At 35.9% G+C, this 15548-nt stretch overlaps 1 protein-coding gene across 1 annotated transcript in view; it reads left to right on the top strand.

Annotated features, from left to right (window-relative positions):
• The window catches only part of LOC144967322 (bis(5'-nucleosyl)-tetraphosphatase PrpE [asymmetrical]-like), an 8177-nt gene extending 2653 nt beyond the window's left edge, over positions 1–5524 (top strand). The window contains 3 exon segments of the mRNA XM_078904406.1: positions 638–731; positions 2180–2279; positions 2282–5524. Coding sequence (XP_078760532.1) covers positions 729–731; positions 2180–2279; positions 2282–3051 — 873 coding nt within the window. The 5' untranslated portion in view covers positions 638–728 and the 3' untranslated portion in view covers positions 3052–5524.
• Positions 5525–15548: the final 10024 nt, after the last annotated feature.

Here is a 15548-nt window from a genome sequence, read left to right as displayed (position 1 = left end):
ATTGACAAATATAAATAAATCTAAATCTAAATTTATTTTTTCTTTGTAACAATTAGTTTAAAATGCTAAATCACCATATTTTTTATAATTTAAAAATAACAAACCTTGAGCTTCTAAAAAGCGTAAAATCTACAAAAAATTCTTTATAGGGGTCTCAAGGCAATAACAACACTAAACATGTAGGACAAGACATGATGACTGTAAGCGCTGTTTCTATTTGCAATTCTTTTTTGACAGACAACACTTACCAGCAAGGTACTCATTTTTCACCTGAGTGCAGGGAGGGAATGTGAGCAAAAAGTTTCTTCCAAAGACTCAACTTTGTGCCCCCGAAGGTGGGACTTAAACAGTGTTCTGCCAGTCGAAAGGCGAGTGTCATACCACAAGACCAGAAGGTGCCCAAGGTAGTCTAAGAACAGACCCTGGGTTGGATCGATTATGGTCCTGATCTGATCCCAATTTGAGCAAGCTTCCTTTTACTGTTACTGAAATTGACTAAAAGTGAAGCAAGTGTCCTAAATTCTCTGAAAGCAAACAGATTAATGATGATATGATAGATTTATCCTGTTTTAAAAAAATTATTATTTCAAAACATAAATACTGATCCTTTTTTCTTTTTAAAAAAATTATTTTACAGATGGATTGGAATGGGACTTTCTTTTGACAAAGCTTATGAAGTTGTAGCCCTGCAGTGTGTCTCCTAATTCATTAAGTCAGAGGAGACCCATATGGTGAGAAATATTTTAAAATCAACAGTTATAGTACAGAACCGTTCATGAAAGAATGCTGTCTGTATTAGTAGAAGGGTTTGAAATGCAGTAAGTAAGACCTTAAAAAAAAAAAATTCTCCTTTCTTCATTGTGTCAGTATTTTACCAATGTTGTAAATTTAATTTCTATCATTGCACTGATGTTAAAGAATGATGGCTTGAATTATATACTCTGGTGGTTTAGCTACCTCTTTATAAGAGGATAATGTGTAGCTTTTTAGATCTCATAAGTAAACGTGGGCCACATATATGTATATATAAGGGTTCCCAAGCCAAAAGTAACTCTTAACATGTAGGAAGAGACACAGTGCCTGGAGGACATTATTACAATTTTTAAGATAATAAAGACAATGCTGTTTTTGATAAGTTGCTTATTTTACACCATAATATGGCCGAGAAAATGAAAGTTTAAGAATTTTCCAAGAGGTCAGTTTGTGTCATCCACAACTGGACATGAACCCAGGACCTAAAGATCACCTAAACATACAAGTGTTGTACCACTATACAACAAAACACATTAATGCTTTCGGGGTCTAACATCCAGCTAATTTCAACTTAGTCATGAAAAGGGTGCTATAGTTTTGAAGACAAACTTAGATTCTCTCCTTGCCTTTGTAAATTGATTATCTACAATGTTGTAAATTTTTACTCTTTCATGAGTATATATGACGCTTTCATATATATTTCACTCTCAACACCTTGCAATGGGAATAGATATAAATCACACCCTCTGGAGGTTATTGGCCGCTTAGAATAATCTATAGCCACATTTAATCTTCATTAATACGTTCGAAATACAACTTTGATGCCTCTAAAGGACATCACTTTTCACTCTGTCTACTTAATGATTGATACATATGATATTACAATGCCAACCAAACATTTTCTGTATTTTGAAAGATAAATGGGAAAACACATGGAATATAGTGCGGTCCACATTCTGCTGTAGATGAATAATCAATGTTTCATTAGAATGTGAAATAGTTCTTTTAACTACCTGTAACAGTTGCACATTATTTTAAGCCCTAGTATCAAGACTGATCTCTGCAGTTTGATAAAAAAAATAATTTAAATTACGTCCTTCTGCTATGGCACCGTCGCGAGGATTCCATGAAGGAATATTGATAATCTATCAAACAAGATGTCTGATGTCAACAGGAATCACCCATGTTGTCCAAGTGATCAAATTTAGGGTTAATAATCTTGCAGTGCTCGAACCCGGGACCTTCTGGGTTACAGTGCAATGTCTTAATCACTCAGCCACTAGAGAGTCAGTATGATCAATTTGTTTGGAAATCCAGGAAAAGTTTCGATTTTGCTTTACACTATAACTCTTTAATGCCTCGAATTCAGTTATGTCCTTTAAACTTGATTTAAAAAATGTATCTACTTTTTCATCTACTTTTTCAGACACAAGATATGGCAGCCCTCGTCTTAAATTCACTGTCTGTTATACAGAAGCTATTTTCCATGATCACCGGACCAAATTTAAAATCAAAATATGGATTACCCCACCACCACAGTATCATGTTACAATTACAAAGGATCAAATCGGTGACTTGCCCATTCTTATTGTCGGAGATATTCATGGATGTTTGGATGAGCTACAAGACCTGATAGCCGAGGCTAGGACTATTACTGAATCAGAAAAAATCTTTTTAGTGAGTGTAGGTGATATGGTAAGTAAGGGACCAAAGAGTGTAGAGGTTTTGCAACTTTTCAATAAGCTGAGCAGTGAAGGACATGCCGCTGCAGTTCGTGGAAATCACGAGGAGTCTGTTTTACGAGAGATTCAGAGTTTGAACTCGGATTCTAATTACCAACTTCGATCAAAATATTTCTATCTTAAACAACTCCCTGTTGAGGAGCGGGAGTTCCTGCAGTCTTTGCCCTACTCTTTATCTATTCCTCAGATCAATGCAGTCATTGTCCATGCAGGTCTCATTCCTGGAGTTCCGCTCGAAAAACAAGACGTGAACGATTTATGTTTCATGAGGAACATAATGCTTCAAAACAAAATCTGGGGACCCTCTTTTATTTCTTTTACTCGGGGAGATGAAGGAGTGGGCTGGGCTACGTTATGGCAAGGTCCTCAACATGTATATTTTGGTCACGATGCTCGTAAGGGACTACAAGACTTGGCTTTTGCCACTGGGTTAGACACTGGATGCGTCTTTGGAAATACACTGACAGGCGTTGTTATTTCAAATAACAACCATAGACAAATTATCAGTGTAAAAGCTAGGAAAGTTTATAAGGACAATTGTGCATTAGATTCATGATTATAAGCTTATTTTATGTCAAAGCTTTATTTTATCTACAAATTCAAAGTTCAAAGATTTTATGATGTCTCAAGTCTTAACGTTTAGTGAAGTCGCATATCTTTGCCCTGTGCTTTTCATTTTATTACTCTTAAAAAATGGTTTCTTAAAAGAAATAACTTAGCATAGCTTTATTGTCAAAAAACGTTGGTGTCTTAATGGTGAAAAACAGGGCAATATATGGTGTGTTATTGATAATTAACGCGATAGAATTTTAATTGAGATTCATTATAAATACTAAATTTCATGAGAAAATCTTAAATTGAATTGCTCTTTCATTTCAACAATAAAAATGTGAATAGCAATTTTTAAGTGATTATATGTGACTTACCATCTCTAAACGGTATTTTTTTCGGTTTTGTCAGGTTTCGAAAATGTAATTTATAATGAATGTTATAAAGCATATAAAGTTTATATATGTTTTATTGAGGAAAATTTTTTTTAGTGTATAATGAAAAACATGCTGAAAATAATGAGTAAAGCACGGGGAAAAAAGTATTGTTAAAATATAATTTAATGTCAAATCCATACTGAATTTTATATTTTATTTTTTCCTCAAACGTTTATCAGAAAGATACAATTATAATTTGTATTTTGAATAAGACTATTTTGTATGGTGCTATTAAAGAAAACCTTTCTTTTGAAAGTTTTGCAGCATTAACTGCTTTTCATCAAGCAGTTTTGAGTTTTAAATGTGGAAGCTGTGCTCACAATACAGTGCCATTTTAAAAGTGCTTGAACATAATGAAAAGAGTGCAGCTTTTTGGTCCTATGCTATGACACTCGTCTCCAAACCACTAAATCTCAGGGTCAAGACCCGTTGTTGGTGGCGTAAGGTTGAGTCCTTAGAAAAGGCTTTTTACTCAACTTCACTCACTACACTAAGGTGTAAAATGAGTAACTGACCAGTGGCAGTGTTGTCTCTGTGAAAAAAAATTTAAAAATTTTAATATCACTTTACACGTGCCATGCCATGCCTCATCCTGTTGGCTTGGGACCCTTTGTAAATCATACAGAGCACAATTAGTGAATAGTGAATAATTTAGAATATAAAAAGCTCAATTTAAAAAAAAGAGTGAACCTCAGATGTAATGAGGTTAGTGAGACTGCTGGTAGGTTTTCATTTTATCCAAGTACTTTCATAGCATTTTGATAGCAATGATTTGTGGCTTTATTTTGATATGTTTTTAAAAAATGTTTTGACTTGACTTACTCTGACTAATGCCTCTTGGCTCCTGGCAGAGTATAGGGCCTCAACAGCACTCTTCCATCTTCTTCTGTCCTTGGCACAGACCTTTGCCTCACTCCAGGTAAGATTTGAGATGTACGAATCTTGGTGAAGGCTTCTCCTCCAAGTCTGTTTTGGACGACCACGTTTCCTCTTGCCCTGTGGGTTCCATTCGAGAGCCTGCTTGGTTATATTACAGGGAATGGCCAACCTGGACATCCATTTGCTCTTGGTTTGTTCTTGTCCAAAGGTCAGCATTTGGCACTTTGTTAAACCATTTCAACCTGTTTGGATTTAAGTATTTTATTACTCTGCTAACGAGACCACTACCACTAATAAATGTTATATACTTATTTGCAGGTTTTATAACCCACATTTTTATGGGGTCATTGTTGTACGCCAAACATTGTCCAATGTTTTATGGGACAGTGTGACTCAGCGGTATGGTCTTTGCTTTGTACCAGAAAGGTACCGAGTTCGACTACCCGCCGCGTTGTGTGGCCTTGAGCAAGTCACCTAGCCTTAGCTCACTTTGCGGCGCTGCACTGCAGCTGACGCCTGGGTTATTCCTGTCTTCCCTTGGAATAGACCCTAAAGAAAAATTTCCCTTTAGGGATAAATAATTTATTTATTTTATTATTTTGCTTCGTACCTGAAATGTACTGAGTTAGACAATCTGCCTCGCTGTGTGGCCTTGAGCAAGTCACCTTGTCCTAGCTTACTTTTGTGGCGTTGCACTGCAGCTGATACCTGGGTTTGGGGATGAATAAAGGGTATTTTTTTTATTTATTTAAAACAAAATCAAGCCCAGAATTGCATTGAGTCTTCAAACCTACAAATATGTGCACATCGACTATATCCCTTAATTTGGTGAAAGCCTTTTTTAAAAGTTTAAATAGCTTGGCGTGCAATAAATGTTATCTGCACGCTTCCTGTCTATATTTGTTTAGCTGTAATTGACCAAGTATAACTTGACATAGCATTGATGTGTAAAAATGAATTTTGATGTATTGTATATAGTTTCGTAGTTTACACACGATAAAATGGTCAAAAAATCTGTTAACCCAAAAACACAAGCATATCATGATGGTGAAAACAAACAAAACTTGAAAGAGGAATATCCTCAATTGGAAATCATTTGTGACCAATCCTAACAAAACTTATAATGTCAGAGTGACTCGAATACTTATCATTTTCTGGGTGGGGTTCCTGATTCTTCTTCTTCTTCTTCTTCTTCTCTTCTTCATTCTTCTTCTTCTTCTTCTTCTTCTTCTCTCTTCTTTCTTTCTTCTTCTCTCTTCTTCTTCCTTCTTCTCCTCTTCTCTTCTTCTCTTCTTCTTCTTCTCTTCTTCTCTTCTCTTCTCTCCTTCTTCTTCTTCCTTCTTCTTCTTCTTCTTCTTCTTCTTCTTCTTCTTCTTCTTCTTCTTCTTCTTCTTCTTCTTCTTCTTCTTCTTCCTTCTTCTTCTTCTTCTTCTTCTTCTTCTTCTTCTTTCTTCTTCTTCTTCTTCTTTCTTCTTCTTCTTCTTCTTCTTCTTCTTCTTCTTCTTCTTCTTCTTCTTCTTCTTCTTCTTCTTCTTCTTCTTCTTCTTCTTCTTCTTCTTCTTCTTCTTCTTCTTCTTCTTTTCTTCTTCTTCTTCTTCTTCTTCTTCTTCTTCTTCTTCTTCTTCTTCTCTTCTTCTTCTTTCTTCTTCTTCTTCTTCTTCTTCTTCTTTCTTCTCTTCTTCTTCTTCTTCTTCTTCTTCTTCTTCTTCTTCTTCTTCTTCTTCTTCTTCTTCTTCTTCTTCTTCTTCTTCTTCTTCTTCTTCTTCTTCTTCTTCTTCTTTTCTTCTTCTTCTTCTTCTTCTTTCTTCTTCTTCTTCTTCTTCTTCTTCTTCTTTCTTCTTCTTCTTCTTTTCTTCTTCTTCTTCTTCTTCTTCTTCTTTCTTCTTCTTCTTCTTCTTCTTCTTCTTCTTTCTTCTTCTTCTTCTTCTTTCTTCTTCTTCTCTTCTTCTTCTTCTTCTTCTTCTTCTTCTTCTTCTTCTTCTTCTTCTTCTTCTTCTTCTTCTTCTTCTTCTTCTTCTTCTTTTCTTCTTCTTCTTCTTCTTCTTCTTCTTTTCTTTCTTCTTCTTCTTTCTTCTTCTTTTCTTCTCTTCTTCTTCTTCTTCTTCTTCTTCTTCTTCTTCTTCTTCTTCTTCTTCTTCTTCTTCTTCTTCTTCTTCTTCTTCTTCTTCTTCTTCTTCTATTCCAATGAAGTCCTGGCGGGGATCTTTGGCTTAGACGGGGCAAATGTATAAATGTATAGTAGCTTTTTTGAAAGGTGAGATGTTTTCCCCTCGTAAATCCTCTCTCTGTTACTGTTATGTTCTATTATAATTATTTGTTTTTAAAACTGTATATTGTAGCCTACTTTGTAAACATTTGAATGTGTCTTTCAAACAGGATCCTTTGCTTGTGCCTGGATGGGACTTTTATGTATTGTCTGAATAGGCACATCGAGAGATTGCTCTTGGAATCTTGTTCCCTCTTTTACACTGTCCCCATTGTCTTGCTTTTTCTTTGGTACTTTTAACTTTATATCTTCAACTTTCCCCTTATCATCTTCCTTTTTACTGACGCTGAAATGACATAATTGTGTCGCAAACAAACACAAATCTTATAGGTAATTTTCATCCAGTTCTAATAACATCCAGTTTGCTGTTTTTATATTTTTAAAAATGGTTATTATCCAATGTGAACAATGAATTTTGAAAAAAAATTTGCACATTTTGGTGTACATTGTTTGAGTGAAAATCTGAGTTTGTCGTTTTGGATGAATAAAAATGAATTAATTGATGCTCAAAGTAAATCAATGTTGCAAAGTGTGATTTGCGTTGATTGAGTGAAAATATGAGTGTGTTGTTTTTGATGGCTAAAAATGAATTATTTGATGCTTAAAGTTGATCAAAGTTGCAAATTTTGGTGTGCTTTGATTGAGTTGAAAACTGAGTTTCTTGTTTTGTACCTATGTCTTTTCGTCAAGCATTTATTTTGTACCCTGCTTTTATGCCTTTTGTACCTGAAAACTACTTTGTGCTATAATACAATGCTGCTGTTGAATTAATACGATTTGTGCACGTTTCTATTCGTCTTATTTTTTAACTACAGTGTCTTTGAATAAGGCAAATGTCAAATTACTTGATTTTCAGTTCAATACACACTGAAATATGAGCAGAAAATATTTTGGAATTTGGGTTTGAGTTATATTATTATGTTCTGAATGAGGGAGGAGAAATGTACACACACACACACACACACACACACATACACACACACACACACACACACACAAACACACACACACACACATGCACACACACAAAACACACACACACACATAAGAGCGTAGTGTGACTGGACTTATGCCTTTTAGTGCGTGTGTATGTATATATTGTTATCAAGTTTCTTCCTATATTTTCTTGCTAGCAGTCCTTACGTTTGTTGTTTTATTGTTTTACGAAAGTTATCTGATCTTGACATAGATTCATTACGTTGTGTTTAATTATATCATTTTGTCGTAGCTTTTTTAATTTATTTAGATACGTAACTCTTAAGAACGTGGCAAAAAGCAATAACAAAGACCGGAATGACGTCAACTTCGTTCTATCTATAGATAGTTCGAAGATGACGTCACTCAGGTCTTTGTTTTTGGTTTTTGCCATCCGCGTTTATGAGTAATGCTCACTGAACTGTATTAACCTGACTATAAACTTTCATGGATACACACCGTTTTGTGTGTTGGTCCGTTATACTTCCGGATGGCAATGTTGCGAACTCCTTGGCTAAGCGCATTCTATCTATAGATAAAAAAAAGTTATTATTGTTTTTAGCCAGCAATTTTTATGAGTTTTCACTAAATTGTGTCAATCAGACGCCAGAAGTTGACGCCACTAAGATCTTTGTTATTACTTTTTGCCATCCGCGTTTATGAGCAATTCTCACTAAACTGTGTTAACCAGACTATAAACGATCAAGTTAACACACAGTTTTGTGTGTTGGTATGTTATTTCCGGCTGGGGGAGTAATTTACCATTAGCACACATCAACGTTACAGTACTAGCTGGATTCTAGCACGCCCTCGTAAGAAGCCAAAGAAACGTGCATGAGGTCACTTGCCTCGTCTTCTCTAGGTAATGAGATTAGCGGAAGAGTAGCGTCCCTTGATTGGACGTCACCCATAGTCTGTGACGTCACCGGCGGAAAAGTTATTAGAGAGAGAACGTCATGTTGGTTGTGCGCATGCGTCTCTCGTCCTCGTCCGCGATGTCTGGATGAGATTTTTAGGTAATCTCAAAGTACACTGATAGTATGCCCTTGGAATCTAAATCTGTTTCTTATTTGAACCATTCGCCTTCGTCTTACTTGAGTCTTATTTTTACTCCCATAGTGGGCAGGGAGGTACTTATTGTGTCCTCTATCCCCCTATATCTGTTTTCCAACTTGCATTCTGTATTTGTCTTGGAATGAGATTGCTTGGTTTTGTCCTGGCCCTGGTCGGGGTCCTGGCTGGGAGGGAAACAGTCGAATGCATAGATATTGTTTTGGGAGATGATATTTTTTTCCTTGTAAATCATCTCTCTGTTATGTGTTATGTAAAATTATATTTGTTCTAATTTATAATGTAAGCATTTGAGTGTATTCCTCTTAGTGGGGGCCGTGCTTGTGTCCGGATGAGACGACTTATTGGTGATCTCAACCTAAGAGCATTGATGGTATGTTCTTGGAATCTACATCTGATCCCTATTTGTTCCCAGTTCTCCTTTGTCTTACTTTATCTTGGATGCTTTAATTGTAATTCTAGAACTTTTTACTGTCCCATTTTCTTCCTTTTTAGTGGCGCTGATATAACCTAAATGTGTTGCAAGCGCCGTAAAACCCTTAAAAACAAAACAAACAACAGTCTTATTTTTACTTGTGCGTTTTTAATTGTAAATCTATAATTCTTTGACTATCCCAATTTTTCCGTTTTTACTGGTTCTGAAATGACCCAAATGTGTTGGAAGGGCCATAAAACCCTTAGCGGTGCGGCTATATGGTCTAGTAATATGACACTCACTTTCAGATCGGACGGTCCTGAGTTCGAGCCTCGCTCGGGCTACAGTTGAGTCCTTGGCTCTTTACTCATATTATTTTTTTCACTGTGCTCAGGTGTGAAATGATTACCTGGCCGTTAACAGCGTTATCTCTGTCGGAAAAAAAATGTATTATCGCCTAACAGGCGTCATGTCTGGTTCAATATGTTACATGTTGCTGTTGGTCAGGGACCCTTGTAAAGCGCTTTGAGCACGTTTAATGGATATTATAGAAAGCTCAAGTTTTTTAAAAATTAAATAAAAAGCGTGCTAGAATCCGAGCGTCTGGGTGGGGGTTCATGACCTCCCATAGTAGGCAGGGAGGTACATACTGTGTCGTCTATCCCCTTATATCTGAGTGGGGTTCCTGACCTCCCATAGTGGGCAGGGAGGTACATACTGTGTCTTCTATCCCCCTATATCTGTTTTCCAACTTGATTTCTATCTTTGTCTTGGAATGAGATTACTCGGTTTTGTCTTGGCCCTGTCTGGGAGGGAAACAGTCAAATGTATAGCTAGTTTTGGGAGATGATGTTTTTTTCCTTGTAAATCATCTCTCTGTTATGCACTGTATTATGTTTTGTTTATGTATTATATATTTGTAAACATTTGAGTGTTTTCCTCCTGGGTGGGGATCCTGACCTCCCATAGCGGAGGTGTGTCTTTTATCCCCTTATATCTGTTTTCCAACATGCTTTCTGTCTTTGTCTGGGAATGAGATTACTTGTTTTTTTCCTGGCCCTGGTCGGAGTCCTGGCTGGGAGGGAAACAGTCAAATGCATAGTTATTGTTTTGGGAGATCATATTTTTTTCCTTGTAAATCATCTCGCTGTTATGTATTATTATGTTTGTTATTTTCAATGTATAATGTAGGCATTTGAGTGTATTCCTCTTTGCTGGATTTTGTGCTTGTGTCCAAATGAGACTTATAGGTGATCTCAAACTAAGTACATTGGTGGTAATCTCTTGGAATCTACATCTGATCCCTATTTGTTCCCAGTTCCCCTTTGTCTTACTTTCTCTTAGGTGCTTTTTAATTGTAATTCTAGAACTTTTTACTATCCCACTTTCTTCCTTTTTACTGGCGCTGATATAACCTAAATGTGTTGCAAGCGCCGTAAAACCCTTAAAAACAAAAACAAAAACAAAACACTGTTTTCCTCTTAGCAGGTAGGGACCTCTGCTTGTGTCTGGTGGATGATACTTTTTGGTGATCTCAAACTAAGTACACTGATAGTGTGCTCTTGGAATCTAATCTGTTCCATATTTAAACCAATTCCCCTTTGTCTGCCTTATTCATGGATGCTATAATTGTAATTCTAGAACTTTTTACTATCCCATTTTCTTCCTTTTTTACTGGCGCTGATATAACCTAAATGTGTTGCAAGCGCCGTAAAACCGTTAAAAACAAAAACAAAAAAAAAAAAACAACAAAAAAACAAACTAAACATATCCCCTTATATCTGTTTTCCAACTTGCTTTTTGTCTTTGTCTTGGAATGAGATTACTTGGTTTTGTCCTAGGCCTCTCCGGATACCCTGGCTGAGAGGGAAACAGTCAAATATATAGTAATAGTAAGTTTTGGGAGATGATATTTTTTCCCTTGTCAATCATCTCTCTGTTATGTACTGTTATTTTGTTTTATTCTTAACATATGATTTGTAAACATTTGAGAGTATTCCTCATAGTGGGGACTTGTGATGGTGTCTGGGTGAGACTTTTAGGTGACCTCAAACTAAGTACCGTACATTGATAGTGTGCTCTCGGAATCTACATCTGTTCCCTATTTGAGCCTTTTCCCCTTGTCTTACTTCTTACTTGTTCCTCAAGTCCCTTTAGTTGTACATCTAGAATGTTTTTACTCATCCAATTTTCTTCCATTTTACTGGCGTTAATATGACCTAAATGTGTTGCAAGCGTCGTAAAACCCTTAAAAACAAAACGAAAAAAAACCCAACAAAATAACAAAACAAAAACAGCGGCGTGCTAGAGGGTAGCTAGTACTAAACGAGATCGAAAGTCATTCGTCATTTATTTTATGTGGATGTCTTCAATAAATATTAATTTATAGTAGTTAACAGAAATTACATCTTAAAGTTAAAGAATCCACTCCGTATTTATTATTTTGCTCAGTGTTTTGAGCGCATGTTCTGTTCGCTATACTTATGCATAATGTAATGTTGTAAGTTAGTATTGCCTCATAAAATCTGAGTTTCCAGCATTCTCTGTTTTCTGTAATTTATGGGTAAACTTCAACAAATATTTTATTTATTTCATACAATTTAAAAATCTGATGTCTATTTTGTAATTAAAGCATAAATATAATTTCCTTTCTTGTATGTTGCGTTTTGATTGATTATTTATTATTGGCCTGCGGGTGGTTGGATGGGAGCATCACCCTTGAATCATATACCTATGATGTTCGCATGGGTGTACGATCCGATAGTGATGTCGTTTCTTCTTCTCTTTACTAGCCTATCCTGCTTCTTTGGTTTGTGATTGTATTTTTGACAGGGGATATTTTTTTTTCTGTAAATCTTCTGCCTGTTTGTTCTTGGTTATTTATAATTTAGCTTATGATATCTTTAGGTTATGATTTTGATTTACATTTGTACTATTTTTGTTAGATTGCTTGTTTTTTTTTGTTTCAGCGGTCTCTCATATAACCTCAATTGTGTTGGAAGAGACCTAAAGCAACAAAAAAAAAAAAAAAAAAAAAAAAAAATTATTGGCCTGGCGAAAGTAGTTTCACTGGGTGGAGTTTCTGACCTACCATAGTGGACAGGGAGGTACTTATTGTCTCTTCTATCCTCCTCTATCTGTTTTCCAATTGCTTTCTGTCTTTGTCTTGGAATAAGATTACTTTTGTCGTGACCCTAGCCGGAGTCCTTGGCTAGGAGGGAAACAGTCGAATGTATGGTTATAGTTTTGGGAGATGATATTCTTTTCCTTGTAAATCATTTATCTGTTATGCATGGTATTAATTTTTTTGTGTAATATATATAATAATTTGTAAACATTTGAGTGTATTTCTCTTAGTGGGGGCCTGTGCTTGAGTCTGGATGAGACTTTAGGTGATCTCAAACTAAGTACACTGATAGTATGCTCTTGGAATGTACATCTGTTTCCTATTTAAACTAATTCCCCTGTATCTTACTTTTTCTTGGGTGTTTTAATTGTAATTCTAGAACTTTTTACTATCCCGTTTTCTTCTTTTTCACTTGCGCTGATATGACCTAATTGTTTTGCAAGCGCCGTCAAAGCAAAACACTCGGTTATCTGAACTGCAAGTATATACACCTAGGTGTAAACAAAACTAGTCGATCTATATGGTTAACACCATTGATTTATCGATCATAAATTAGATGTTCAAAGGACGCCTTTCTGCGTGCCCAAAGGAAGATTATAATTTCCGCTTTAAATCGGCAGTGCCAAAGTTGTGTCATTGCAATCAAATGCTAGTTCTTTCTTCTCGTATAATGGCAGCGCTCTCAAGTGCACGCTATATTATTACGCAATAAAAACATTTAATTAATAGCGTAAAATAAGGTCCCATACACATCTTCTATAGCTGGAACGAATTTGATGTCACTCAGCTCTACGTTATTTTTTTTTAGACAGCCATTGTAATGATTAGTTCCCACTAAATTATATCAATCAGACAATAAACGTTTTCGAGTATACGCGGGTGGTTGGATGGGAGCATCACCCTTGAATCATATACCTATGATGTTCGCATGGGTGTACGATCCGATAGTGATGTCGTTTCTTCTTCTCTTTACTAGCCTATCCTGCTTCTTTGGTTTGTGATTGTATTTTTGACAGGGGATATTTTTTTTTTCTGTAAATCTTCTGCCTGTTTGTTCTTGGTTATTTATAATTTAGCTTATGATATCTTTAGGTTATGATTTTGATTTACATTTGTACTATTTTTGTTAGATTGCTTGTTTTTTTTTTGTTTCAGCGGTCTCTCATATAACCTCAATTGTGTTGGAAGAGACCTAAAGCAACAAACAAACAAACAAAAAAATAATTTTCGAGTATACGTAGTTTTGTGTGTTGGATATTGTGAGTATTTTACATAAACGTATAGCATCCAATTTTATGTTTGTTGTCTACATCTAAAATAACCCTTCTTCTATTGTTAGACGTTCATGCAATACCAGAGATGAGTTAGCGGGCCTTCGAGAGATGGGTACATGATAAGCGATACCTGATACTTAATAACTCTATTATGTCATGAACGTATCGTATGACCGCATCTAAAATTGTCAAATTATTATATACAATGGATGTTGGTTTTATAACTTTGAAAGATATTATCAATGCATTAATGTTGTACGGCTATGTGGTCTTGCGGTATGACACTCGCTTTGGGATTGGAAAGTCCTGGGTTCGAGCCTCGCTCGGCGCATAGTTGAGTTGGGGAGGGGTGAAGTGGCCGAGTGGTTAAGGCATTGCGCTGTGACGACCCAGAAGGTCCCGGGTTCGAGTACGCTTCAGGCACTTAATTTTTTTTTCTCCCTTGGCTGGGCTAGTTTATTACCCCTCAATTTGATATATTTGGACAACATGGATAATACCTACGACATCAGACATCCTGTTTGGTGGTTTATCTAATATTCCTTCACAGAATGCCTGGGCATAGACAGTTATAATATAGTTTTGCCATTGGAGAAGAGCGTAATTTTAATTAAGAATTTTTAAATGTTACAAATTGCCTACAAGCTCGTCTTAATAAATGATACATTAGTACACGCATCTCATACAATAATGAATTAACAGAATCATTCACTTTGATAATTAACATTTGATATTATTAATGATATACCACGCTAAAACCTAACGTCAACCCTTAATGACAAACGAGAGTCATTTACATATCATGCAAATAATTTTTATTTTATATTACACATCGATCTTTTCCCATATCTTTATGATAATAGGGGGCGAAGTGGCCGAGTGGTTAAGGCATTGCATTGTGACCCAGAAGGTCACGGGTTCGAGCCCCACTTTTTCCTTGGGAAAGATTATTAGCCCCAATTTGCTCACTTGGACAACATGGTGATTCCTGTTGACATCATACATCTTGTTTGATGAATTATCTATATTCCTTCGTGGAATGCCTGGGCGGCGATATTTTATGATGTCGTGGTGGGAAGGCATACTTTTAAATCTAAAATTATATTTTTGTATGCGCTATGTGGTCTTGTGGTATGACACTCGCTTTCGGATCGGAAGGTCCTGGTTTTGGCCTTGCTCGGTGCATAGGTGACTCCTTGGAAAAGGCTCTTTAATCAAATTCTCTCACCGTACTGAGTACCTGGCCATTGACAGCGTTGTCTCTGTCTAAAAAAATTGTAATATCGACTAACAAGCGTCATGTTTCGTTCTATAATATGTTAACATGTTTCTGTTGGTCAGGGACCCTTTGTAAAGCGCTTTGAGCACGTTTAGTGGATATTGCTCTTTATAAAAGCTCAAGTGTTTTTTTAATTTGTTATTTTTTAAATGATAATAGATTCACCCAGAATGAATGTTTAATTAGAAGTGAAGTCAACTGTATCATGTGTCAACATTTGACTCATATGGATATATCGATTTTTCTCTGCTTCGTTGAATAAATTAATTAATCAATAGACAGTATTCTATTTAGGAATTAGAAACTCGTGTGACTCAAGCTTGGTTTCATTTTAGGGAGCATGGTACCAGGTTCGAATACACGCTGCGCTGTTGTGGCATTGAGCAAGTCATCTCGCCCTAGCTCGGTTTGCGCGCTACACTGCGGCTGACACCTAGGTTATTCCTGTCTTACTTTGGAATAGACCCTCAAGAAAAAATTCCCCCATGGGAATAATAAAAGGAATTTATTTATTTATGAAATATAATATGTTACATTTCCCATACATCTGACCACAACTTCATGAAAAATCACCCGATTTACTTCAAATAAAGATTAAAATGCAATGGGGAGCATTTTCTTTCAGAAAATGAAAAAATAAAAAAATAAAAAATAAAAATGCAAACCAAAATTTTCACCTTCCGACTGATTATGTCATGCAGTGACACCTATTTTGCACCTATTTTGAACGTATAATATTTGATCTAGTAACTTAACCCCAACCATCTTCTTATTTTAAAAA

This window comes from Berghia stephanieae, chromosome 3 (assembly GCF_034508935.2).
Source record: "Berghia stephanieae isolate SIO BIC M18660-M18661 chromosome 3, UCSD_Bste_1.3, whole genome shotgun sequence".
NCBI classification, from domain to species: Eukaryota; Metazoa; Mollusca; class Gastropoda; order Nudibranchia; family Aeolidiidae; genus Berghia; species Berghia stephanieae.
The sequence above is the reverse complement of the archived record's forward strand: the minus strand, read 5'-3'. Positions and strand labels throughout refer to the sequence as shown.